Below are 26447 nucleotides of genomic sequence, written 5' to 3'. Positions count from 1 at the left end.
GTACATTTGTGAATATTAGTGTCATAAATAAGTGAAGTCATGAAAAACTGATCAAATTTATGTACTTCTGGTATACTGTAATGTGCATTTATATATAAAAAAAAAAAAAACATTTTCAAATAAAATAATTCAGTGCCCAGTGTGTTTTATATTATGATTACAACAGAAAAAGTAACAAAATACATAATTTTAAAGCAGGTTCAGTTTTTTAAAACAAAAAAACTGGGGAAAAAAAAAAAAGAAAAAAAAGTTGAACTGACTACTGATTTTCTTCATTTAGAGACGAAAACGTTACAGTGACGTCTTTTATTTTGCCTCGCGGAAGCGCTCTGACGTCATTACGCAGGCGCCGGGCTCCTCCCTCTGCCGCTGTTCGACAGAGAAGAGGTTTTGTTTGGAGATATTCGGTGTTTAAGGTGTGTTAAACATCCGTTTTAGTCTAAAGTTATTTTGAACTAATGCATTGCACATGGTACTAATTTAGCGTTGGTTGTTATTGTACAATGAATGTATTCCACGTGATAATGCAATGCTTTGTGTGGTCTCGTGTAAATGGCGCCAGAATGTGCGAGGCTATTTATTAATTATTTATTTATTATTGTGTAAGGCGAGTCCTTTCAGAGTGATTTACTTTGCTCTTTATTTCTCTCTATGAACTATTTCAGTCTTAAACGTGACACAGAAGTGTTTGAGGAAAGTAGAAGATGGAGTTTATTATTAAAGAGGAGCCTGAAGACCCCTGCAGAGTCAAAGATGAACTAATTGAGCAACAAATAGGTTGGTTTTCAAAACAATGCCATTCAGTTTGGTTATTATTTCTCATAATGTGTCTTAGGCCAGAAAAAGAGCAATGATTGTTTAATGCATGATGTAATATGAAAGGAAACATAGTAAATGCATGCATTTGCAGGTTATTTGGAAAACAGTATATATACATATATATATATATATGTATATATATATATATATATATGTATATGTATATGTGTTTAAATTAGGGCTGAGCGATATATGGCCAGAAAATGAAAATGAAATGCCTACTACATCCTGCCCAATGTTGTCCAATGAAACAATGCTCATATTAAAGTCTCTGAGATCAAAAAACATGAATGTAAACATGTAGTCTATGCTATACATTATGTGCAAAAAATGGTTAAAATGACATTATATTCTAATATTGTACTATTGTAATCTAAAAACAAAAAGAATGCATTTTAAAGCAGAAGATAAATTCACTAAACTAAAATAGAAACTAAAGCACAGGCTAATTGATTTCCCCATTACAGTCACTTTATGGTTAATGCTATCAGAAAAATACACTTTCTTGTAGGTTTAAAATTCTACACATGGCACATTTATTGTGCAAGAACAAATGTTTCAGGAAAATGAATATTTTTGTCACAATGTATATTTTTTATATTTTATCTGATGTGCATTTGTTTGCGATTTCAATGAAATCTGTGAATTTGAGCAGAGAATTGCAGAAAGGCTCATGCACTCCTGACAGCAAAATATTAATATTTCTATGACTTTCTAATAGGGTTGGGCGATATGATCAATATTTTATATCACGATCATTTCATTTCACAGTAACAACATATATCACAATATAATTATTTTTGTTTTATATAAGGATATCAAAAAATGTTATATACCATAAAAATACCATAATGTCATAATTGTTGTAGTAATTTCATAGTTATTTGTGTCAATATCACAAAAACACTAATACTAGCAAAAATAATAATAAAAAACAAAACAAAATATATTCCAGCTCACTGAAGACAAGTAAACAGCCAGCGATTAAATAAGAATACTAATTACAAGTAATTAGACACAAAACTACTGTGAAACAAATAAGAAATGCTACATGCATAAAATGTATAAAACTGCATATTTTTGACTGTGTTAATGAAATACATATTTTTTCTTATTAAAATTACAAACGTGATTTAGTGAAGAGCAGTAAGAGAATTACTCTGTTTAGGTGTTTGATTAACATGAATGACAGACAGCAGGAATATTAGACTACTGTCACTTTAAGAGCTGCCCGGATCCAATATACTGCTACTTATCTTAAGGCCACAACATAAGGATGTTGTTATCTTGACAAAATTATCTTGTGTCCACGACATATATCACCTTCCCACGAGTTAATATGTCATGGTCACGACAAAATTAAGTGAACCAAACATGTCCCCTCCTGGTCACCGTAGCTCACAAATACAAATTAAATAAAAACAGTGATAAATCAATTTATAAAACAGTTTAATTAATTAAAGGAATACATTTTAAAATAGTATTATTTTTTTGGCATGTTTATTAAATATTGTGATTTGATTTATTGTCCATATTACTAATTTGACAGAAAAAAAAAAATACAATTTGAAAATATATCTAAAATGACCATAGCAGTAGTGTAGAAGAACCGATGGTGTTAATAATGACTGAATGAACATAAACACACACACACAAGTTACTTGGTGTCTTTTACTATCTATTTTTATTTGGGCTTGACTTTTTGACATTTTTTGGTTCCCTCTTTCTTATTTTTGTCAATTTATTGTTAATTGTAGGCCTGATGGAAGTGAAAGAGGAAAGCAGAGAACTGAATGAAGTTGAGGACAACCACCGTGTCCAGACACCTGAAAATGTTATAGCTGAAGAAAAACCTTTAATTGACTATCAGTCTGAAAATCTTTCACAAGCAGGATGCCTTAAAGATCGCAATAAAAATCATATCAGAAAGAGGCCTTTCACATGCCTTCAGTGTGGAAAGAGCTTCAAACACAAGGGCCATCTTACTGTCCACACAAAAATACACACCGGAGAGAAGCCTTTTTCATGCCTTCAGTGTGGAACGAGTTTCACTGATAAACTAACTCTTCAGAATCACGTGAAATCTCACTCTGGAGAGAGGTCTTTCCCGTGCCGTCAATGTGAAAAGAGTTTCGATCATAAAGGACACCTTAATGTTCACATGAGGAGTCACACTGGAGATAAGCCCTTCATGTGTCCTGAGTGTGGAAAGAGGTTTATTCATAGAGGACATCTTAACGATCACTTAAGGATTCACACCGGAGAGAAGCCTTTCACATGCTCTCGCTGTGAGAAGTGTTTCACACATCAAGCAAGCCTCTCCTGGCACATGAGAACTCACACGGAAGAAACTCTTAAGCGTTACATGAGATTGCACCCTGAAGAGAATCCTTTCAAATGCCATCAGTGTGGAAAGAGTTTCCTTCATAAAGGACACCTTAATGATCACTTAAGGGTTCATACTGGAGAGAAACCGTTCACATGCCCTCACTGTGGAAAGAGTTTTAGTCATAAAGGATACTTTAATGTTCACGTAAGGATTCACACCGGAGAGAAGCCGTTCACGTGCCATCAGTGTGGAGAGAGCTTCACGCACATAGGAAGCCTGAAGTGGCATATGAGAATTCACACCGAAGGACTTTTCACTTGCAATGAGTGCGGGAAGAGTTTCGCATATAAAAGAGAGCTCCAGATTCACAGAAGAATTCACGCTGAAGAGAACCCTTTAACTTGCCTTCAGTGTGGAAAAAGATTCACATGTAACAAAAAGTTTAAGTGTCACATGAAAACTCACTCTAAAGTCAATCCTTACTCATGCAATCAGTGTGGAAGGTGTTTCAATCAAAAAGGACACCTGAATGATCACATGAGAACTCACACCGGAGAGAAACCGTTCACATGCCCTCACTGTGGAAAGAGTTTTAGTCATAAAGGATACTTTAATGTTCACGTAAGGATACACACCGGAGAGAAGCCGTTTGCGTGCCATCAGTGTGGAGAGAGCTTCAGTCAGAAAGGACCCTTGAACGTTCACCTGAGAGCTCACACTGCCATCAACCTTGCATGCCATCAAAGCGCGCACAGCTTAATTCAGAAAGCGCACCTTAATGATCATATAAGAATTCACATTGTGAACAGGCCATTCACATGCCATCACTGCAAAAAGAATTTCATTCATAGAGGACACCTTAATGATCACCTGAGAATTCACACCGGAGAGAAACCTTATGCGTGCCAACAATGTGGAAAGCGTTTCACCCATAAAGGCAGCCTTAAGTGGCACATGAGAACTCACACTGAAGAGGAGCTGTTCACATGCCGTCAAATTGAGAAGAAGTTTACAAAAAATGTAGATGTTGAGAGTCAGAAAGGAATTTGCACCGTAGAGAAGCCTTACTCGTGCCAACAGTGTGGAAAGCGTTTCACCCATAAAGGAAGCCTTAAGTGGCACATGAGAACTCACACTGAAGAGGAGCTGTTCACATGCCACCTAAGTGAGAAGAAATTTACAAGTAGTGTAGATGTAGAGAGTCCGACAAGAATTCGCTCTGGAGAGAAGCCTTACGCGTGTCCTTTGTGTGAAAAGAGTTTCAGTCGTCAAGCAATCCTGCAGAGTCATGTAGAAACTCACTTTGAAGAGAGTCCTTAAAGGTGCTGGATGTAAAAGCATAACAATAGCATAATATGTTCGCAGATATTTAGGAAACATGCTAATTCACATACTTGTTTCTCTGAAAAACAATGCTTTTTCAAAACAATTTTTTAGCGACCAAAGTTTTGCACAAATCTGTAATGAAACGTGCCTACTGCACCTTTAAACATGCCCACAATGTGGAAAGAAACCCCTTTGAACTACACACAACCTTAGGAGAAACCAGGTCATTTTTCTTTACTATTATCACCTTATGAAGGACTTGCTTTTGGCTTTCTCACTGTGGGTATAATAACCAATAACATTTTTTTATGAAGCTCTAAATGGAACTGCTTAGTGGTGACCTATGGTAGATATTTCTTCAGTATTTTCTGTAAAGCTTTGCACCATTGTATATGAAAAGCTCTGTAAATCAAACTGACACATTTTTCTTGCATTAAATTCATTTTATTAAATTTGAGCACATACTGACGGAACATGCGATACTGATTTGTATGACCTTAGTGTATCACCGTTTCAGCAAATTTGCATTTTATAGTTTACATGGAGACAATAACGGTGTAGTATTTAACTTGCTCTTTTCATACCCCCAAAATGCTGTTGTCATGTAAATAAATGACCAAACACATTAAAAAGGTTTCAGGTTTAGTTAAAACTGCGTTGTGTAAAGGCTCCTTTCTTAGTGTTTTCTCCATGTGTGGTTTGTTCCTATGGTTACCAGTTATGATGACCTGTCCTCTCAGTATCCTGTGTGCATTTAAGCCCTCTGTTTAGTTCAGTTCATTGTCCTGTATTGTCTTTCCTAATCTTCGTAAAGCTGAAACTGCCCTCCTGTGCCTTAGTTTGAGTAAATGTTGGATTACCTTCTTGATGTTTATAAATTAAGTTAAATGGCTGACTTTGAGATCCATCTTCCTTCACCTGCCTTACCATAACAGAACAGAGGATCTAAAGAAGATACATGTATCTTCCAGCCGTTTGCCACCTCATCTCTCGGGATAATCACTCCCTCGAGGACCACACCAGTGAGTTTCTGGAACATAGCATATCATTATTTTTTGACTGGACTTAATGATCATGTTCAACATATAATTCCCCTGTCTGTCAATGGTCATCGAGGGAAGTTGAAGGATTTTGTTGAGCTAGTGCTCAAAAGGAGAGGTTCCTTGATGATGATTGCCACTTGCACGCCAGACACGGAGCCTGAGCAAATGCCTGCCTCAAACCCTGAGCCTGAGTCTACACCCATCCTGAAAGCAATGCCCACGCCTGCATAGGGCCTCCTACCAGCAGGGAGTTTGACCTTAAAAGCTAGTACACACAGCCGAGTTTATCCTGGAGCTTGAGCCAGATGAGAAAGACAATACATTCATTCCTACATTGCCTTGGTTTCTGGCCCACCTGTCTCCATCTCAGTCTTCAGTCCCCCTGGCTCCTCCCTGGTCCACTCATCTAAGGGCTCCACAGTGGGACCTTCAGTCCTTTCTCATCATCAGGGGTTATGTGTCTGCCAGCTCCTCCATGAACTCCTCTGCCAAGGGGAGGCCTAGCCTTCCTTCTCACCCCTTATGTTAGGGGCCTTTATGGAAAACATTTTATGCATTTTGGCTGTTCATTTACACGACAGCCATGTTTAGAGGGCCGGAAAATTGGTTTCAAAGTGCACGCTTTTGTAAACGATACCTGGCTTGATGCAAGATTCTATCACTTTACATTTAACATTTATGCATTTAGCAGACGCTTTTATCCAAAGCGACTTACATTGCATTCAAGTTAGTTTTTACATTTTATCAGCTCTTGTAGAATCCATTCTCCCTAAGACCCCAAGAGAGTTTTATGCCTGCTCCAAAAACGTGTTACCATTGACATTACCCACCACTAATTGGAAAATGTTGTTAATCGATCAACACAGGCTCTGAAAAATGACTTGGCTGTTCGTGAATTTTCATTAAAAATATTCTGAAATAATAAAATTTTATTGTGTAATATGTGTGCTCCAGCTATCGGCTCCCTTCAATTTAATATACAACCTCACTTTGTCAAAAATAACATCTCCAACAGTAGTTGGAGAATACATGTGATCTGACATTATTCCACCATACAGAATCTTTACAGATACAGCAGTTTGTAGTGGTGTCTGAAACCATAGTCTGCAGCACCAGCAGTTTAAGGACAGCAGCAATGCCAGGTCTGCAGTCACTCCAGAAGTGAGGGCGGAGTTATTGGTGTGTTCAGCGCTGTGTAGACTGATCGGTGTATGGCATTTAAGTACCACAGGAGCGATTCGAAAGCATACAGAACCATCTGCTCTCTAATTGCTCTTGTGGTACTTTGATGTCAGACACTAATCAGTCTACGCAGTAGTCAAACACGCCTAGAGACAAAAGAACAAGCATCACAGAGAATCTTGGGAGCAGTCGTGCAGGCAGGTGTGTTGGAGCAAATCTCTGCAGGTAAGTGGCCCTCTGGGAGCAGGACAGGCACCCCTGCCTTGGACACAAATCGCTGAAATTAAAACTGTCTGCTGTTGTCAGGAAGTTTGAGATTGTCTTAGGCTTGCGGTTGCACAAAAGTCAGGATTTTTGGATGCTACCCTTTAATTCATACCTGCAAACTCACAAGAGGTCAAAAAGGTGACCGTTTGAAATATGACACTTGTAGGGGGGTCTAGGGTTAGAAGAAAATTTTGAGAATTTAACATGTAAATTAAGTGTTCTGGTGCACTAAAGGAAAAATACAACATGCTTCAAGTAAAAAAAGCACATTTATACCACAAACCTTTTGGACAGTGCAACTCTGTTGTCATCTGTTCATACTTATCTTTGTTGAGAAAAATGTAATACTTTTAAATATGAAACCAAACCACCAGTAGATGACGGTAACTGGCTGTTTTAATGAGCGAGTTATTAGGGATTCATTCAAACGGCTAATTCATTCAGAAATGAGGCAAGTGACTACAATGAATGAGGTGTATTCGATTTTAAGCAGCGCCACGCAAACCGATCGGCGTATGGCATCGAAGTACTGCGAGAGCGATTCGAAAGCATGCGGAGCCATCTGCTCTCTGTCGCTCTCGCAGTGCTTTGATGTCAATGATCAGTCTGCGCAGTGCTGCTTCAATTCCAACCAAGAAAGGGGCTTTTGTGAACACACTCACGGTCTCACGCCAGTCTATGAGCTTGCAATTTCTCTCTCTCTCTCTGCACAGACCCATAAAAAAAACTCTTCGATCTAGATTTTACTAGGTCAACTATTGGTCAAAGAACAACTCAGGATTCCTAAATTTTATGTTTGAAACAATCACTTGACAGTCATATTTAGTCATAAGGCACTACTGTAATATAGACAAAGATTGTTTTTGTCTAGTTGCAGTGAATATTTGAGTTACTTTAGTATTAACAATAGTAACAATGTGTTATGTGCTTCAAAATTGAACAATGTTTACCATTTAGGAATGTTTGAATGGCTTTGTTGTCCTCCTTCAGCAACGAGGGAGGCTGTCTCTCACTTGTTTTATTTCTGTTCTTACAGGAATTTCAGTATCCTTATTTCTTGCTTTCTGCCAGATATGTAATATTTCTGATATTTTTTTTACTGTGATGTTTCTGGCAATAAGGTGATAGATTAAGTTATCTATACAAATGTAATTAAGCTTTGCCAGTGATTATTTGTAGAGTAAGTATTTGATCTGGGGCCAGTGACTGGAAGCAGACAGACTGGCATAAATGAATAATAAAAAATAAAAAAACAGGTTTCTTTTTTCTATATTATATCTACTCAATTTCTTAAAAAAACCACAAAAACCCTTTCTACGTGTACAGCATTAGGCTAACCAAGACTTGTCATAGCACTTGCATGTTGTTGCTCTTTTGTTGGTTTTGATTGCTTCTAATGTCCTCATTTGTAAGTCGCTTTGGATAAAAGCATCTGCTAAATGACAACACATAGCGATTGTATCATCTAGCTACTTTAACACAGAGACTATGTTTGTTCCACAAACTACCAAATGCCAAACGATTATACCAAATCCAGATTTTTTTTTAAAAATTGTAAGCAATAGAATTCCAATATCTCTGCACCTGAACCATATAGGGTCTTAAAAATGAAGATACCAAAAGGAAAGTTTGTTAAGACCCAACGTCTAAAAGGACATTAAGATATCTTCAATACTTCTTGAGTTACAGGCATGCAAACTTTGGAGAAAAAACTTGAAAAGTGCTGTTTCCCCATTCTTGAATGGTCACCATTGGCACATAATGCAACAAGGATTGCTAAAGTCAACAGATTTTACTGCCAGACCTACCAATCTCTGTGTAAAAATAACATTATGATGCTGCCATCTTTCTGAAGTCATTTTTACCCCCCTGTAATTTGGCTCTGAAACCCTGTACAAAATAGTGGATTACTCCGTAAACATTCATCCATGACATTTAATATTTTGAGTTTTATTGCTATACATGTCTGTCTTTGTTCAGAAAATAATATTATCAAAATCAAAAATTTGAGCCAGGGAATTTTTAGAAATTTGGTTGATTTGACACGGAATGACACTATTGTGTATGCATAATTAACCTTGCCTAATTAATGTCTTACTTATGGCTAGTCCATAACTCAACATGAACAAAATACATCCCTTCAAACACTGTGGTATTGCAAAGTTATACAAGTTTATGGAACTAATATCTTGATCTCTTTTAAGAGGTCAAATTCTATGCTATTCTATGTTTTGTGGGAGAAATTCCACATTTTGGTGCATCTTATTTTTACTCCATTCACCTGAAGATGAGCTTTGCTCTTTATGGCTATTTCTGAGAGTGCCTTTTTTTATGAGCCAATAGAAAAATTGCTGTGTTGAAAGTCATCCCACACAAGGAGCAGCTGTACAGCTCCTCTCCAGCATGCGCCCCTTGTGTTTTTGAAGTTTCTGAAGTAGTGAAAGTCTCTGTGCTATTGGAATCAGTGTCTGTTTCTTCTCCAGTATGGATCTGTTGCTGCTGGTTCAAGTGGCTCGCTCTGACACAGGCATTCACACCAGCATGCATTTTCTGGTGTGATTTCAAATTATTGAGGCATTTAAAACCCTCTCCGCACAAAGAACACAAATACGTTCTCTCGTCAGTGTGGCTTTTCATGTGTATCTCCAAGTGAGACAGAAATAGAAACTTTTTACTGCAGCGATTGCAGTTAAACAGCCCTTCTCCAGGATGAATGCGCAGATGGTTGAAGAAGTTGATCTTGTTTGCAAACCTCTTGCCACACTCCGAACACTGCAGTACGTCTCCACAGTAAAGTTGCAGATGACTTTTCAGCTGTCTCTGTTGAGCGAAACTCTTTCCACACTGAAGACACGTGTACGGCGTCTCTCCAGTATGAACCCTTATGTGACACTTCAGATTTCCTTTGTGAGAGAAAGACTTCCCACACTGAGGGCAAATGAAAGGCCGCTCTCCAGTGTGAGTTCTCGTGTGGATGAGAAGGTCTCCTTCCTTTAGGAAACGTTTTCCGCACTGTTGGCAGGTGAATGGGATCTCGCCAGTATGAGTTCTCATGTGGCTACGAAAGAGTCTTTCACGCGAGAAACTCTTTCCACATTCGTGGCAAGTGAACAAACTTTCCGAGCTTGTTTTCTGAATTCTTTTTACTGTGAAATTATTTTGGGTCTCTGTGCTGCAACTAAAGGATTTTTCTCCACTTGTGAAATCATGATGTTTCACCTCCACTTCATTTGGTTCTTGGCTTTCCTCTTTCTGCAGCATCAGGTCTAAAATAAACATATTGAAATGTCAAAAATCAATTCAAGATAGAAAGGTGAAACAAAAATAGAGCTGATGCCCATTTTAAAGCCACAAACCAACAGATATTAAACAATTAAAGGCCGGGTTTCATAGACATGGCTTAGACTAAACCAGGATCAGGCCATAGTTCAATCAGGACATTTAAGTCAATTTTATAAACATGCCTTAGAGAAAAGCATAACTGGTGTGCATCTTAAGACAAAGCCAAGCCACTGCAAGTTTATTTCAGTTGAAACAGCTCAGATTTACATTTTAGTCTCGGACTAGTCTTAAGCCTTGTCTTTGAAACCAGGGGAAAGGCTTATTCTGTCATTCTAATGTTGTTTTCATGCGTTGCAGAAGCACATTTGAGTTTCCACATAAACAACAAAAAACCTCTCACACTAGCATTCTTTTGCTATTCCATCAGCTTGAGACTTAGACTAATCCGGGACTCATCACAGCACTTGCATGTTGTTGCTCTTTTCTTGGTTTTGATTGCTTCTATTGTCCTCATTGGTAAATTGCTTTGGATAAAAGCATCTGCTAAATGACTAAATGTAAATGTAGACCAACCATGTTTGTTCTGGTGCATCACACATGCATATATCAGCTGCCCCAAGAACCAATGAGTGTTTTCTCTCGTATGACAAGCAAGTATGAGCTCGCTTGAGTTTACGAAATTAAATTTGTCCATCATATAAAATGATTACAGATTAAACCGCTCGATTCATATACAGTAGATTACATTTACAATTGCTTTATGAAGCCTTTGTTAAGCTATATTGCAATTCTTGTGTTGAAATCATAGTTAAGTAATAGTTAATAAATGTAGAACTTCCTGAGGACCCGTGGATACCCCGTCTTTACTGAATAGCTTTTGTAGAATAATTAATACAGCGAAAACTATTTATTTATATATATATCAGATTACTTTATTCAATGTCTGTACTTGAATACTATTGCTAGACAGAAATGTGTCCTTATTTTAATGTTATTTATGATTTACTTGTTCAGATAATTGTTTTTCTACTTATGAGGCTAGGTGTTATTTTTGACAGTTTTTTATTTAGCTTTATCTTTTGACGAGAATGTTATTTAGTCATCTGAATTGTTTTAATTTTAGTTGACTAAATCGAATTGGTTTAATTAAAATGTAATGCATTAAGCATTTTTCTAATAAAAGCAACAGGGTATGATCTCTTAGATATGTTCCAGCCTAACTTAACATTTTAATTGGAAATGCATCACATAAAGAAAAACTGAGCTCATCAATCAACTTTAATTTGGTCAATCATATGACTCAATTCCTCATCTAATGTCAGTTTATATGACTATAATCATGTTCAAGAATATTATTAAAACTGTGTATGAGAACAGAAACAGACCTATTTCCTCCTCAGCATCTTCATCTTTCACTCTGCAGGGATCTGGGATTCCCATTTCTTCATTCTCTTCTTTAATAAACTCCATCTTTATAATATTATGTGTCACACTCGCCATGCTTCGGATGATGAGAATAATGAACACGTCATTTCTACAGTCAATAATGTGGCGTCATTGACATAAAACATTAGATTCAGCACGCGACTCCTTAACCCGCTCTGAATCCCGGATGACGTGTTCAGCTGCCCGAACCTCTCACACACACTGGCGCAGGGTTATGACGTCTACACACATCAGAATAAAAGTCTGGGTTATACGCTCCTTTCTCAACAAATATACGGACAGCATCATTTTATTTGGTGAAATGAACATTTAAATACACATCATCCAGCGATGTGAAAATACAAGCAAGGCTCCACACAGTAAATAATCATACGTTGTTTATGGCTAAAATTAAAAATTGCGTTTTGTAGTTTGAAATGAATAACTTATAATAGACATCTCTATTATTATTATTATTATTATTGTTATGTTTAAGAAGCCTAAAATTGAATGTTTATATGGGACAAACTTCACCTACAGGAATTATATCTGTAATGTATTACCAGAATATTAAAATAAGTACAATATTTGGAGACATGTTTTCCTGTAACAGTGTCCTTTAGCTTGTCTCACGCATGCATACAAACCCCAAACATGCCTCAAATCTCATCAGGTAAGTCATGCAATATATATATAAATAATTACGTAATAAATAAAAATATGTGTGCATATTTATAAAGACATAAATGTATAAAGAAATAATAACTGCATAAATGTTATTTTCAGATAAAATACTGCATCAAAATACAGTATAATGCAAATAGTGAAAATGTAAAATGATTAAATATGGCTGATTTCCACCGAGCGGTAGGTTCAGTACAGTACAGTACAGTACAGCTTGCTTTTCCACTGCTAACAGTACCCTTACCTGACAGGTGTGGTGTATGCCGGAAAGTACTTGAATGAGCAACAGAAGCTGTGAAAAAATACTTTTTGTTCAAAATATTCTGAAAAAGCTAACCTTTAAGGTAAAATAATTTATTAATTTATACTGTACTGGGAGCAGGACAGGCGCCCCTGCCTTGGACAATAAAGTCAGGATTCTTGGGCGATATGTTTTAATTAGTCACCCGCCAACCTTTGTTGGAAATGTTTCTAGTTTTAGAATACTGTTATATTGTGAATGTTTTATTTTTTTCTAAGGTGCCAAAATTATGAAGTGTTACATTAAGGCAACATTGATTCACAAAATCAAATTTTAGTTCCAGGTCAAAGAATAAGTTCAAATTCTTTAATGTTCTGTTTGAAACATTCACTTGACAGTTGTATTTAGTCATTAGGCACTACTATTGTTATATATGAACGTATTAGTATGGATTTTTTGTATTTTTTGCACTGTATATTTACTTTAACAATGTGCTTTTGAATGCTTTACCATGTTTACCAAGCAGGGATGTTTGAATGGCTTTGTTTGATACGTCGTAGTGCCCAGGAGGTAGATTTTTATTTACCAAATCAATAGAAAACAGTCAAATAGCCCGCTTCCAGCTAATTGTGATGATGAGATACCGTGACATGCAAAAATTTGTGCACCTCTGGTTAAATTTTATTTTACTGTAAATAGTTGAGTAGATTATGAACTGATCTCCAAAAGGCATAAATTAAAAGATGAAACATTCGTTTGAACATTTTAAGCAAGATTAGTGTATCATTTTAGTTTTGTGCTAGTAAAAAAAGGAGCCGAGCACCATGCAAAAGTTTGGACATCCCAAGACATTTGATTACTTTTAATCAAATTAGCTTAATTGATCTTAATTAGCTTGTTAGGGTGAGGTTGAAGTTGAGTCAACATTCAGTGTCAATTCAAGTTCAAGTTGAGCTTTATTGTCATTCTGCTACATGTTTGGACATATAGTGCAACCAAATGTCGTGTCTCGCAGGACCATGGTGCTACATACTAGTTAAACATAAGATAAACATACAACAATGCAAGTATATATATATATATATATATATATATATATATATATATATATATATATATAGTATATATATATATATATAAAAAGCATCTGACTATAGACAAAAAAAGAGAGGCATTGCCTCTTCTGACGTGACTTTCCCCCGTTCATTCTCAATTACCCCCCACCAAACTCAGAGCATGCTTTAGGGTCTGTTTAAACTCAATGGGCTCAGGGGAGGCAAGAGAGACATGGACTCCCGCTATAACTTTACCTGCTGGTGTCACTGTTGGACAGTGTTTCTTTAAGAAAAAAACAAGTCATTTATACACTTTCTAATGTTATATTTTGTAACATTGGCGTTGTTTTATTTTTGTACAACAAATTCTTTTCTCGTCCAATTTTTTGAGAAGACACTGCCTCCCTTGCCTCCTCGGAGGAAACACCCTTGATATGACTTTATGACTTTTGGAAAACAGGTAATCTTTCAGTGTCCAATGTCTTTTGCAAATGTACAAGGCCGTGAGCTTTAGTGAGGGAAACGACTACAATCCCATGAAGCATTGCAAATGACAATCAAATTAAAAATGACAGAGGAATATAAAACTCTTAATTTAAGTTGTATGTTTAAAAACCAACATATTTGCAATAAGTTTATTGCAAAATATGCAAATATATACAAATATGTAAGCATTTTGAGAGTGTAGGGAGACGAACTTGATTACATTTGCTGGCTTCATAAGAGTGGGTGGAGCATAAGTTATTATTTGGTGCACTTTGCTTGCTGCAACTCTCTGATTGGTGGAATTAATACTGCTTTGCAGCAGTATGGGTACTGTAGTTTTTCACCACAAGTTCTGCTATTAAACAATTAATTTAAAAATAAATTAAACACCAACAAAATGGTTCAATAAAGCATACAATCTATTAACAAACTCAGAGCTCACAACAGGTCTGTCTTTAGAGGTTTATTAGTTATTGTTTACAATCAATTTTCCTCAAATTAAATCAAATCAAATGAATGGAATTTTTACTTAAGGACTGATGCTCTCTATTAAACTGACAAGAATTTATTATTATTTGTATTATTGTAAACATATACAAACAAAACATAATAAGATAAATACAGAGTTCTATGAAACTCTAGATGACTCTAGATAGGCTCTAACTCAATCATATCATTATTCACACGGCGCAGCTGATTGGTTTGTTTTCTCACCAGCAGCCAATGAGCTTGCTGCTCAGCATTCAGATGCTCAGCTAGTGCTTGCTGTAGCAGCTGCAGCGCGCTTCAGAAACCCTCCACGTTCCCCAGCTCCACCTGCATAGATCTGCTACAAGGTGATACATACAGGGATTTTTTCATATATATGTGCAGCGGCAGTATTTCCCACATGCTCACAGTGTGGATATGTGTGGATGTATTGACAGTAGTAAGTCTCAGTACTTGCTCTGCAGCAGTAGCAGTATAGCAGATCTATTCCGTCAAGACCAAACACATTGCCATTATCAGGTATATTACCATGCTAAACTCTCCGAGAAGAATAAATGAGGACTGTGCAATCTGCATTCTTTCAGTTTATTTACTTATATATATATATTTTTTATATTTCACCTAATTCCATTTTTAAAAACAATTTTATTTATTTTTACGTTTATTTTCTTTCTCACACTATTACGATGTGCTACTTAATTAACCTTGCCTAATTAATTTCATACAAATGCTAATCCACAATGAATAGAAAAACATCCCTGTGGTACTGCACAGCAAGAAAACATTTATTAGACATATTTTGACCTCTTCCTCCTAGAACTTGCATCAAATTACTTTTGGGAGAAATTCTTATTTTTACTCCATTCAGCTGAAGATGAGCTTTGCTCTTTATGGCTATTTTGGACAGTGTCTTTTCTCATGAGCCAATAAATAAATTCTTGTGCTGAAATTCATCCCACATGAAGCGCAGCTGTATAGCTTCTCTCCAGGATGCACTCCTTCTGTGTTTGAAGTTTCTGAAGTAGTCAAAGACTTTGAATCGTTGTCTGTTTCTTCTCCAGTATGGATTTGCTGCTGCTGGTTGAAGTGGCTCGCTCTGACACAGGCATTCACACCAGCATGCATTTTCTGGTGTGATTTCAAATTGCCAAGCCATTTAAAATCCTTTCCGCACAAAGAACACAAATAAGTTCTCTCGTCAGTGTGGCTTTTCATGTGTATCTCTAAGTGAGACGGAAATAGAAACTTTTTACTGCAGCGATCGCAGTTAAACAGCCCTTCTCCAGGATGAATGCGCAGGTGGTTTAAGAAGTTGATCTTGTCTTCAAAAGTCTTGCCACACTCCGAACACTGCAGTATGAACTCAGAATGAATATGTAAATGAGTTTTCAGGTCTCTCTGATAAGTGAAACTCTTTCCACACTGAAGACACGTGTACGGCGTCTCTCTAGTGTGAAGTCTTATGTGACTCTTCAGATTTCCTTTATGTATGAAACCCTTTCCACAATGAGGGCAAATGAAAGGCCGCTCTCCAGTGTGAAGTCGAACGTGAACATTAAGGTTTCCTTTTTGAGCGTAACTCTTTCCACAGTGATGGCACGTGTACGGCTTTTCTCCGGTGTGAACTCTCATGTGACTCTTCAGGTTTTTATTTAATCTGAACCTCTTTCCACACGGCTGGCACTTGAAAGGCTTTTCTCCGGTGTGAGTGATCACGTGTCTGTTGAGCTGTTCCATGTCTGAGAAACTCATTCCGCACTTATGGCATATAAAGCAGTTATCTCTAGAGTGAATTCTTATGTGACAATTAAGAGATTGTTTCTGTGTGAACCGTTTTCCACACTGAGAGCATGCGAAAGGCTTCTCTCCAGAATGGATTTTCATGTGGTAATTAAGGTTTCCTTTCAGTGAGAAGCTCTTTCCACAGATTTTGCAGGTGAAAGGGCTCTCGCCGGTGTGAGATCTCATGTGGCTTTTAAGGTTTCCTTTTTGAGTGAAACTTTTTCCACATTGTTGACAGGTGAAAGGGCTCTCGCCGGTGTGAATTCGCATGTGGCTTTTAAGGTTTCCTTTTTGATTAAACCGTTTTCCGCACTGTTGGCAGGTGAATGGGCTCTCGCCAGTATGAATTCTCATGTGACTATGAAGGTGTCCTTTACGCAAGAAACTCTTTCCACATTGAGAGCAAGTGAAACCGCTTTTAGATCTTGTTCTTTTTTGTTTTTTTGAGGAATTGTTCTCTGTCTCCGTGCAACTAAAGGATTTTTCTCCACTGGTGAAATCATGATGTTTCCCCTCCACTTCATTCATTTCTTGACTTTCCTCTTTCACCGGCATCAGGTCTAAAATTAACATAATAAATGGTCAAAGATAATTTAAGACACAAAAAACTGGGGATCATGCCACAAAGCAACAGCCATTAAATTCTGATATCAATGGCATCAAATGTAGGTAGCTGCTGCTGTAGTTACGTAATGATCATATAAAAGGGTGGTTCCTGGGGTCCACCTGCTCTGCACATTTTGCATGTCTCCCTTATTCAACACACCTGTTTGAGATCATCAGCTCTTTAGGGGAGAGATAAGGCTGCGTTCACACCTTGTCGTAATTACCAAGATGACAACATGTGCCATTCTACTGGAAGCTGAATTATGTGCATCTATGGCAACACTATCAACTCACATGCTCCAGAGCTCATTTAGTCATTTAGCAGACACTTTTATCCAAAGCTGATGCAATCAAAACTAAAAATGTCTCTCCCATACGAGCGGAGCCTCAATATTACATCAAAAAAGTCAATGAAATATTATTTTAAATCATTTAAGTAGCATTTATGCTGATTAGGGTTAAGTTTTTGGCCTGTCCCTCACTATGATTTTTTAATTTGCAAAATAAAGGTAAAATAATATAAAAATCACATGTGTATATTGTGTTAAATATAGTCTCATTGTTAAGCAATGTTTTTGGCACAAGTATGCATTTTTTCTATAAAATGTCATTTTTATTGAAAAATCAATAAAAATGGTCCCCTGATCTCATGCCGTTACCCTCATCAAAAAAACATTGTAAATAATGTACTTTCAAGTGACATCACTTCTATGAGGTTACATCATCTCTCAATCAGGATTTCAACAATTAAAACATGCATGTTTCTCTCTGTTTTTGATTATTAATGAGGCTTGACGGGGGGGGGGGGGGGGGGTATCATGTAGTGTCAATACTGTTACATGTACATTTAAACATTAAATTTTTTACATTTAATATAATCAATATCTACACGTAACATCCTTTAAAAGTATAAAAGTATACAACATGTGCTTTTGTGAGCTTGACTATTAACTAGAAATTACTTTGAAATTGTCAGGTTTTGACAGATTAGGTGTCACCCTGTTTTTAAAGATCGTCTGTGTAAAATGCAAACATGTTTAAAGGTCACCCTGGGTGTGATTTTAAGCTAATGCCTATATTATCCAGTGGCATATGAGCATGAGTTACATTTGAGTTAGTTTTATTAGTATTGTTACTATTACTGTTGTTGTTTATGACCAGGATAGGATGATCAGTCTCAAAATTTTTTTTTTTTTCTCATAACTCATTGTCAATAATGCATCCATGTAAATTCAATTCCAAACAAGAGCAGCAAGGTTCAGACCTTCACCCCAGTCTCGCCATGTTCAATAAAGATCTTGGTTATACAGAATCACAAAACTGAACTCATCAGGCAACTTTAATTAGGCCAATCATGTCAGTTTATACCACGGTAAACATGTTCAGAAACATTATTGATTTCTTCAGAGGAGACACTGTGTATGAGAACAGAAACCGACCTATTTCCTCCTCCGTATCTTCATCTTTCACTCTGCAGGGATCTGGGATTCCCATTTCTTCATTCTCTTCTTTAATAAACTCCATCTTTATAATATTAGGTGTCACACTCATCTCAGCTCTTCCACCTGCCTTTTTGCTTTTTACTTGTTTGCACACTTTGCCATGTTCAGGATGAGGAAAATTAAATAATAAATAAAATAAAAAAACGTCTTTAATTTGAAATACTTCATAAAAAATGCTCTGAATCAATTTAAACTTCTAAAATACTGATGGATTGAATTACTCTGAGCTTCTGAGCTCCAGAACAAACACACTGGCGCAGAATTATGACGTCTACACGCGTCAAAATAAAAGTCTTGTTCCTACGCTGTTTCTATATTACAATGATAATAAAATATAGGTCACGGGGTGATTTTATCTGGTGACATGAACATTAAAATACACATGTCGTCCAACGATGTCAAAATACTACCAAGCGAGACTCCACTCACAATAGATACACTGTTTATGTAAGTATAATTAAAAATTACGTTTTGTGGTATTGGAATTAATAATTTGTTAATTGCATTATTATTAGTAGTAGTAGTAGTAGTATCAGTAGAATGATCCCGTGACGAATGAACAAGACTTTTATTGTGACGTGTTGTCGTGGCGTCATCATAGTGTGTCGCTGCGATGTTTGTTGTTGTTCTGAACTCGTCAGTATTGAAGGTGTTACAGATGTACTACTACTAATGTAATTACACTAACAATGCGCTTTAAAACGGGAAAAGCAACAGTAGTGGAATGAAAGCAGAATGACTGTAGCTGTTACTGCTGAAAGATTTATTTCAGGTACTTAACATGATATTATAAACATGGGGTTTATTAAAGAAATAATTAAAGATTGAATCAAGCAGGAATAACATCACATTGCTGAGGAACCAGATGGAGTTATTTAAAGAGGAGAGTGAAGACACCAGTGATGTAGAAACAAGACAAATAAAGCCTGCGGAGCCACAGACAGGTCGGTGTCCATTAGATTCATCATTAATGACTTCTGGAGAATTAAGTGCTTTAATTGCCCAGTATGTGCTGGGATTGCTTTACAGACATTATACCCGTGTTCTCAAGCAGCATACACTTATAAGTGTACAACAAATAGGAGGCTCTGATAGTGTGTTTGACTTAGAAACAAAAAAAGCTGCTTTTATTGACAGACTCTTGAAAATAAATAAAATAAAATAAATGTGGTCTGTTTTGTAAGTGAGCTAATACGTGTGTGTCTGTGTGTGTGTGTGTGTGTGTCTGTGTGTGTGTGTGTGTGTGTGTGTGTGTGTGAGTGTGTGTGTGTGTGTGTGTGTGTGTGAGTGGGTGTGTGAGTGTGTGTGAGTGTGTGTGTGTGTGAGTGTGTGTGTGTGTGTGTGGGGTGTGTGTGTGTGTGTGTGAGTGTGTGTGTGTGTGAGTGAGTGTGTGTGTGTGAGTGTGTGTGAGTGTGTGTGTGTGTGTGTGTGTGAGTGTGTGTGTGTGAGTGTGTGTGTGTGTGTGTGTGTGTGTGAGTGTGTGTGGGGTGTGTGAGTGTGTGTGAGTGTGTGTGTGTGTGTGGGGTGTGTGTGTGTGTGTGTGTGTGTGAGTGAGTGTGTGTGTGTGTGTGAGTGAGTGTGTGTGTGTGTGTGTGTGTGTGTGTGTGTGAGTGTGTGTGAGTGTGTGTGTGTGTGTGTGGGGTGTGTGTGTGTGTTCAAAGAAAACACTGCATCAAAACATGGCTAAATGTTTGGTGAAAACTTACATTGAATAAATAACTTTAATATTCATATTTCAGTTAATTTAATAATTAACTAATCAAGTCTATTTATTTTTATATAAACTTTTTAATAGTATAATTATGATTCCACTCCAATTTTATTGTTAAAATATAAACATTTAAATGGTGGCTGTTATAACGTTTGTCATATAATGTTTAATTAAATACATTCAGTAATAAAGACATCATGAATGCATGATATAGTGCACATTTAACAAAAACCTGTTCTGTTTCTTACACCATTCTTTTGTGATGTTCATTCATCTGTCACCACACATTAAAGAGCCACAAATACACATTCATTGGTTGAATTGTGTAATAAACTGACAGAATTTGACAACTAAGACTGGTTTCATATCAAAAGTAGCAAAGCTTTATAACACATTTTAGGTGGGAGATGCATTACTAATAATGTTTAGTGAAGATTTGTTCATGCTTCATCTGAAAACAGCGTAGACTAAACGATCAATCTTACCAAATCAGTATCAGTTCATCAAAATGAAGATTCAATGTGGCATGTTAACCTGTTGTAGTTTAGAGACACTGACACAGTCAAAACCCACCATCTGAGAAACACTAATGTCACTTTGATCAACTTCTCCCAACAGAGATAATCGTTCTGGCCCGTCTGAACTGCTGCATAATTGGTTTTGTCCGTTTTTATTAATGTTTGTCTGCATGTTCATTTCAGAGCTGATGGAGGTGAGAGAGGAGCATCAGTATCAGAGAAGCAGACATGAGTCAAACACCGTAAAGAGTTCATCACATAACAGAAGAACTCCTCTTACCTGCCCTCAATGTGGAAAGAGTTTCACGCAAAAGAGCCACCTCAAGGCTCACATAAGGATTCACACCGGAGAGAAACCTTTCACCTGCCAACAGTGCGGAAAGAGCTTCACACAGAAAGGAAACCTTAAGGATCACATACGGATTCACACCGGAGAGAAACCTTTCATATGCCGTCAGTGCGGGATGAGCTTCACCTATAAAAGAGGCCTTAACGATCACGCAGGCATTCACACCGGAGAGAGTCCCTTCACCTGCCCGCAGTGTGGGAGCAGATTCACTCATAAAAGTGACCTGAAGAGACACAGAAGGATTCACACCGGAGAGCGTCCTCACAGCTGTCAGCTGTGTCCGAAGAGCTTCACTCGAAAAGAGCATCTGCAGACGCACACGAGGATCCACACCAAAGAAAACCCTTACCTTTGCCCTCAGTGTGGCAGGACCTTCAAACATCTGAGTAACATCACAAGACATATGACCGTGCACTCAGAAACAAAACTGCACCACTGATCACAGGAGGCTTCATTTCATCTCAAATCTAGACGTAGCAAGAAACAGAAAATAGCTGCATTTTTTAATCCCACCAACTTTTCAGAAATCATATCTAGCAGCCTGTGATTGAGAGAGACACACAGGACAAGTGATTTTTATGTACTAAGCATCTTTTTGCATGTTATATTAAAATGTTATCATCAGATATCAGACTGTGAGAAATCTATTGTCATTGATATTTTTACATAAGAGTTTAATATATTCTAACAACATCCTTCTCACTGCAAAGAGCATTTATTATTATTCTGTCGTTCTACTCAATTTGCATATCCCATCATCAGTAAGTTCTTTTGTGAATATTGTAAATACTGTGTGCAGGATGTGTAATGTGTATGCTGTGTCCAGTATTCTGTGTATTGAGTATATTGCATTCAGCCTGACTGCACTGCAGGGTTGATAGTCCGTGCACACACTATAGATCTTTACACACTATAGAGCACAAGACATTGATCTGATTTTGTTACAGATCTGCTCTCTTATATATAAGAAACATATGTGACCCTGGAGCACAAAACCAGTCTTAGGTCGCTGGGGTATATTTGTAGCAATAGCCAAAAATACATTGTATGGGTCAAAATTATTGCTTTTTCTTTTATGCCAAAAATCATTAGAATATTAAGTAAAGCTCATGTTCCATGAAGATATTTAGTAAATTTTCCTACTGTAAATATATATAAACTTCATTTTTGATTAGTAATATGCATTGCTAAGAACTTAATTTGAACAACTTTAAAGGAGATTTTCTCAATATTTAGATTTTTTTGCTCCCTCAGATTCCAGATTTTCTAATAGTTGTATCTCAGACAAATATTGGCCTATCATAACAAACCATACATCAATGAAAAGATTATTATTCAGCTTCAGATGATGCATACATCTCAGTTTCATTTACAACAGGCAGTCTGCTTTAGACATATTAGTTATTATAGATGAATAACACCATGTCAGTCATGTTTAATTATTGTTTTATTTTCTACATAGCAACACACTCTCATTGCGGAATCAGGAGCAGAAAATCCCCAGAGCAAATATAATAAAATATAGTATTACTTTCATAACGTCGTTTGTGTTCTTTCAGATTATTTTAATGATTTAGGGCTATGTGCACCTTAAATAGCCAACATGACTTCCGAGCAAATCTGACATTACACATTAAACAGACTGCATCAGTATATAAAACATTGACCAAGATGATTAAAGGCAGTAAAATATGAAATGAAGTTATTCTGCGAGCAGATGTTGTGATAAAAGCAAAGTAACGCGAGAGACAGACATCACGTGATCGATCACATGACTTCGTCACTACAGGAGTTTCCTCCAAAACAACATGAATCTGACGAAAGGCCATCGAAGAGTTTGGGAATACTGAACGAGGTTTTCCTCGCGGATGCTTAGTTTGGTTATTAATGCATTAAACATGTTTTAATAATTGCATTGGAGTAAGTTCTGAAGAAAAGTGATGCAGAATCTCCTCGTAAGTAGCAGAAGAACAGCAGAAATCACCAGATGATGCTGCTTCTGTCTCATATCTGATACAAATAAACTCAAACTGCAAACCAATATAAAACATCCAAATGACAGATTGTCAGGTGAAGCTAAATCTCTTCATATAACGTTACAGATTTTGGTGTTTTATAACCATCTGTTTCTGTACTTTTTTTTTATTTACCTCCATATTTAATATTTTTCTATCTGTGTCTCGTAAAGTATGCTATTCACAGTAAAGATAAAATAAATAAATGTTCCAAAAAATTGTGGATGAATGTAAATGTGACCCTAGTCTCGAAATCTGAGATAACAAGCTTCAAAGATTGATTTCAACCATTCATTTCACTAGAATTTCAGTCTTTGACATGACCGTACTCAGACAATGTTAAAGATATCAAGGTCATATTTCACACAATGTTCTTTACCTTATGAAGGATGATTTGATGTAGAAAACAGTACATGACAAAGAAAGACTTTAGCTGGGTTTCCACAGATAGGGTCACAAATGTAATACATAAAGACTCTATATCCACATTACAATGATGCAAATAAGTGTATGCTTGTGTAAATCAAGGAACTTTTTGTGTTTTTCTTTAGGTCTCAACACCACAGTGATCACAATTTACACCAATTCATTAGTAAATGCTGAATATTTCTACCATTTGGTCAACTAGAGAAAAAATAGCATAATATTGTACAGGTGGAGTTTATTAAAGAGACATGAGCGACCCAGAACCATCCCAAATAACAAATGAAGACGAAAACAAGGAACAAAGAGGTTTGTGTACACAATTCACCAAAAACAGATATTTAAAAAAAAAAAAAAGTTTAAAACAATCAAATTGATTCATTTGTTAATGACTGCAGAGGAACGCATTCGGTAGACTGGAAGAAGTCAAATATCGTGGTTACAAATAAATGATGTTCAGACAGGATATGCTAATATTTATACGACTAAAAAGTAGGATGAAATTCTGATTCTTGTAATATAAATCAATGAGATATTTATATGACATAAAATGATGTATATATCAGCGGTCGCTCTATATCTCCAGTAATATGTCTCAGTAAGATGAGATTGAAATGATCCAAACATATAATGCAATGCTGATTGAGAGATGAAGAAATAAACGCTCCTCAGAAGATGTGAGATGAAGATCATTCCTCCGCTGAGGAACAGAGAAAGTAAAGCTTCTGGAAACAAACGCTCCTCAAAAGATCCTGATGATCAGATTTGAGACGCACTGATTTTTCTAGAAAATGATTGATGGAGAATCAAGTAAAGCTGAGCTGCTTCAGTCCAGTAAGAGTTCATCTGGAGATATGACTGCAGTTATTCTGACCTTTACTTGATCAAAATCAGTCCAGATTTGACACTGAAGCAGCAGCTGAAGCTGGACGCTTGTATAATTACACTAAAGGTGATCATGTTGATCATTTATGCTCTACTAGCAGGAGTTTTCCTGTAGCTCAAATAGTAGAGCATGGCGCTAGCAACGCCAAGATCATGGGTTCGATTCCTAGGGAAAGCAAGAGCTGATAAAATGTAGAAACTGTAACTTGAATTGTAAGTCGTCTGCTAAATGCATAAATGTAAATGTAGAGAAATTAGCTTATCAAATATGATACAATAGGCTTAAGCTGTGATAAATGCATTATTATAGTCAAGTAGATCAAAATAGTTACCTGACATGCTTTACTGCTTTTTTTATATATATACACCAACCATTTATTTTGTTCATTTTAGACCCATCGGAAAAAACAGAGGGAAGTGCAGAACTGAAGGAAGCGATGTGGAACTGTGAATCAGACCATCAGTATCAGAAACCTCAGCATATCACAGCTGGAGAAAAACCACTGAGCTCATCACAGAGCGTCGGCCAAGAGCGAACTAAAGCGAGCCAAGCTCGGCCGTTCACGTGCCTTCAGTGCGGGAAGACCTTCAAACGAGCCACAGATGTCAAAGGTCACCTGCGCTATCACTCCGGCGAGAGGCCGTTCACCTGCGATCAGTGCGGGAAAAAATTCATCCTGGCGTCGCACTTAAAAACACACCTGTCCATTCATTCAAACGAGAAGCCTTTCCTGTGCTCTATCTGTGGCAAGAGTTTTTCTCGCCTCTGCACTTTCAAAGATCACGAGAACATCCACACCGGCGTGAGAGCGCACGCTTGCTCCGAGTGCGGGAACGCCTTCATCACAGCGAATGCACTGAAGATGCACCAGCGCGTCCACACCGGAGAGAAACCCTACAAGTGCTCGCACTGCGGCAGGAGCTTCAGTCACTCCGGAGCGCTGAAGAGACACGAGCGCGTTCACACCGGAGAGAGACCCTACCACTGCCCTCTCTGCGGCCGGAGCTTCACTCAGTCCAGTAATCTGCTGACCCACGTCAAGAGACACTGTCCGAAGTCACGCTGATCAAACCAGGACCACATGTAAGACATTCAGAAGGAAACACAATAATCTCCACTTACACTTACAATAGCCAGTGTGGGCACATCATTTTTATATTGCTCCTAATTACACATATTAAAGTGTTAAATGAGTATGCCTGAAAATATACATGAAAATATATATTTTTTTATTGTATTTATTTAGGGACATTGTACATTAATAAAGCATTCCTGTAAATGTACCAGAATTATCCAAAGGCTATTTTTCATCCGTATTCCCTGGATAAGATGTTACAAGTCACCCTAAAGAAAATTATTAAAATACATACTAGAAAATTTAATAATTACACAATACAAATCATACAGTAGTCTATTGAAAACAATGCAAACAAAATACAAACAATACTAGGATAGCTAGCAGATATAAATTAATTAATTTTTTTAACTGATTCTAGGATTGCCTCTTGCTTTTTTTCTATCATAGTGAGGAAAAAATAAATCTGCTTTAGCTTTTCATAATTTCTTTCCCACAGAGTTTCTTAACATAGTAAATATCTCTCATAACTCAGTTTAGTTTTAAGTGAGGTTTTTAAAGCACGATACCTTTCTTTCATCAAATTCAGAACATCTACATTTATCCATGGTTAAATTTACAGGTATAATCAGTAATAATATTTTTGTAAAAATTGAAATCTTCCTCATAATCAATACCCAATAATAGATGATCCCACTCTTATCTGCTGAATAGCACTTTTAAGGTTCTTTGGTTTCCCAAAGGATTCATATTTCTTAACTAATGAGCTAAACCTCTTCTTAGTTAGTTTCCTAGTTACCAGAATCATATTATAGTCAGACAGACCAGTTAATATATTACAGGATTTCAACATTTGCTCAGGTCTGTTAGTAAATATTAGACTAATTTGACTTTTAGTAGAATTAGTTATTTGAGTAGGTCCTCTAATTAATTGTTTAAGATCAAAACTATC

At 36.8% G+C, this 26447-nt stretch overlaps 5 protein-coding genes across 8 annotated transcripts; 3 read left to right on the top strand and 2 right to left on the bottom strand.

The window, feature by feature from the left end:
* The first annotated feature begins 280 nt into the window (after positions 1 to 280).
* On the top strand, positions 281 to 6455 carry LOC306846177 (uncharacterized protein). Its single transcript, XM_079379326.1, has 3 exons — positions 281 to 416; positions 666 to 777; positions 2577 to 6455. Exons 2-3 carry the CDS (start codon positions 705 to 707, stop codon positions 4466 to 4468), a joined length of 1965 nt encoding a protein of 654 aa, XP_079235452.1. The 5' UTR covers positions 281 to 416; positions 666 to 704; the 3' UTR covers positions 4469 to 6455.
* A 1609-nt stretch (positions 6456 to 8064) lies between these two features.
* LOC306846204 (uncharacterized protein) lies at positions 8065 to 11897 on the bottom strand. The gene is made up of 2 exons (XM_079379369.1): positions 11634 to 11897; positions 8065 to 10232 (listed from the first exon to the last, which is right to left on the bottom strand). Exons 1-2 carry the CDS (start codon positions 11746 to 11748, stop codon positions 9274 to 9276), a joined length of 1074 nt encoding a protein of 357 aa, XP_079235495.1. The 5' UTR covers positions 11749 to 11897; the 3' UTR covers positions 8065 to 9273.
* Positions 11898 to 14588: 2691 nt separating this feature from the next.
* LOC306846188 (uncharacterized protein) lies at positions 14589 to 18787 on the bottom strand. The gene is made up of 2 exons (XM_079379343.1): positions 18456 to 18787; positions 14589 to 16970 (listed from the first exon to the last, which is right to left on the bottom strand). Exons 1-2 carry the CDS (start codon positions 18565 to 18567, stop codon positions 15523 to 15525), a joined length of 1560 nt encoding a protein of 519 aa, XP_079235469.1. The 5' UTR covers positions 18568 to 18787; the 3' UTR covers positions 14589 to 15522.
* A 319-nt stretch (positions 18788 to 19106) lies between these two features.
* Positions 19107 to 22900, top strand: LOC306846218 (uncharacterized protein). Of its 3 annotated transcripts, none has more exons than XM_079379388.1 (3): positions 19144 to 19290; positions 19356 to 19462; positions 20931 to 22627. In XM_079379388.1, exons 2-3 carry the CDS (start codon positions 19384 to 19386, stop codon positions 21533 to 21535), a joined length of 684 nt encoding a protein of 227 aa, XP_079235514.1. In that variant the 5' UTR covers positions 19144 to 19290; positions 19356 to 19383; the 3' UTR covers positions 21536 to 22627. The 3 variants fall into 3 exon arrangements, with proteins under 3 accessions (XP_079235513.1, XP_079235514.1, XP_079235515.1); XM_079379389.1 differs by having other exon boundaries at positions 19175 to 19290; positions 19353 to 19462; XM_079379387.1 differs by having other exon boundaries at positions 19107 to 19462; positions 20931 to 22900.
* Positions 22876 to 25950, top strand: LOC306846214 (uncharacterized protein). Of its 2 annotated transcripts, none has more exons than XM_079379382.1 (3): positions 22876 to 23051; positions 23663 to 23843; positions 24813 to 25950. In XM_079379382.1, the coding sequence occupies exons 2-3, from the start codon at positions 23786 to 23788 to the stop codon at positions 25484 to 25486; spliced, it is 732 nt and encodes a 243-aa protein (XP_079235508.1). In that variant the 5' UTR covers positions 22876 to 23051; positions 23663 to 23785; the 3' UTR covers positions 25487 to 25950. The 2 variants fall into 2 exon arrangements, with proteins under 2 accessions (XP_079235508.1, XP_079235509.1); XM_079379383.1 differs by having other exon boundaries at positions 22879 to 23166; positions 24813 to 25707.
* The last annotated feature ends 497 nt before the right edge of the window (positions 25951 to 26447 follow it).

This window comes from Barbus barbus (assembly GCF_936440315.1).
Source record: "Barbus barbus genome assembly, chromosome: 26".
In the NCBI taxonomy this organism is placed as follows: domain Eukaryota; kingdom Metazoa; phylum Chordata; class Actinopteri; order Cypriniformes; family Cyprinidae; genus Barbus; species Barbus barbus.
This window is presented reverse-complemented; position numbering and strand designations above follow the sequence as displayed.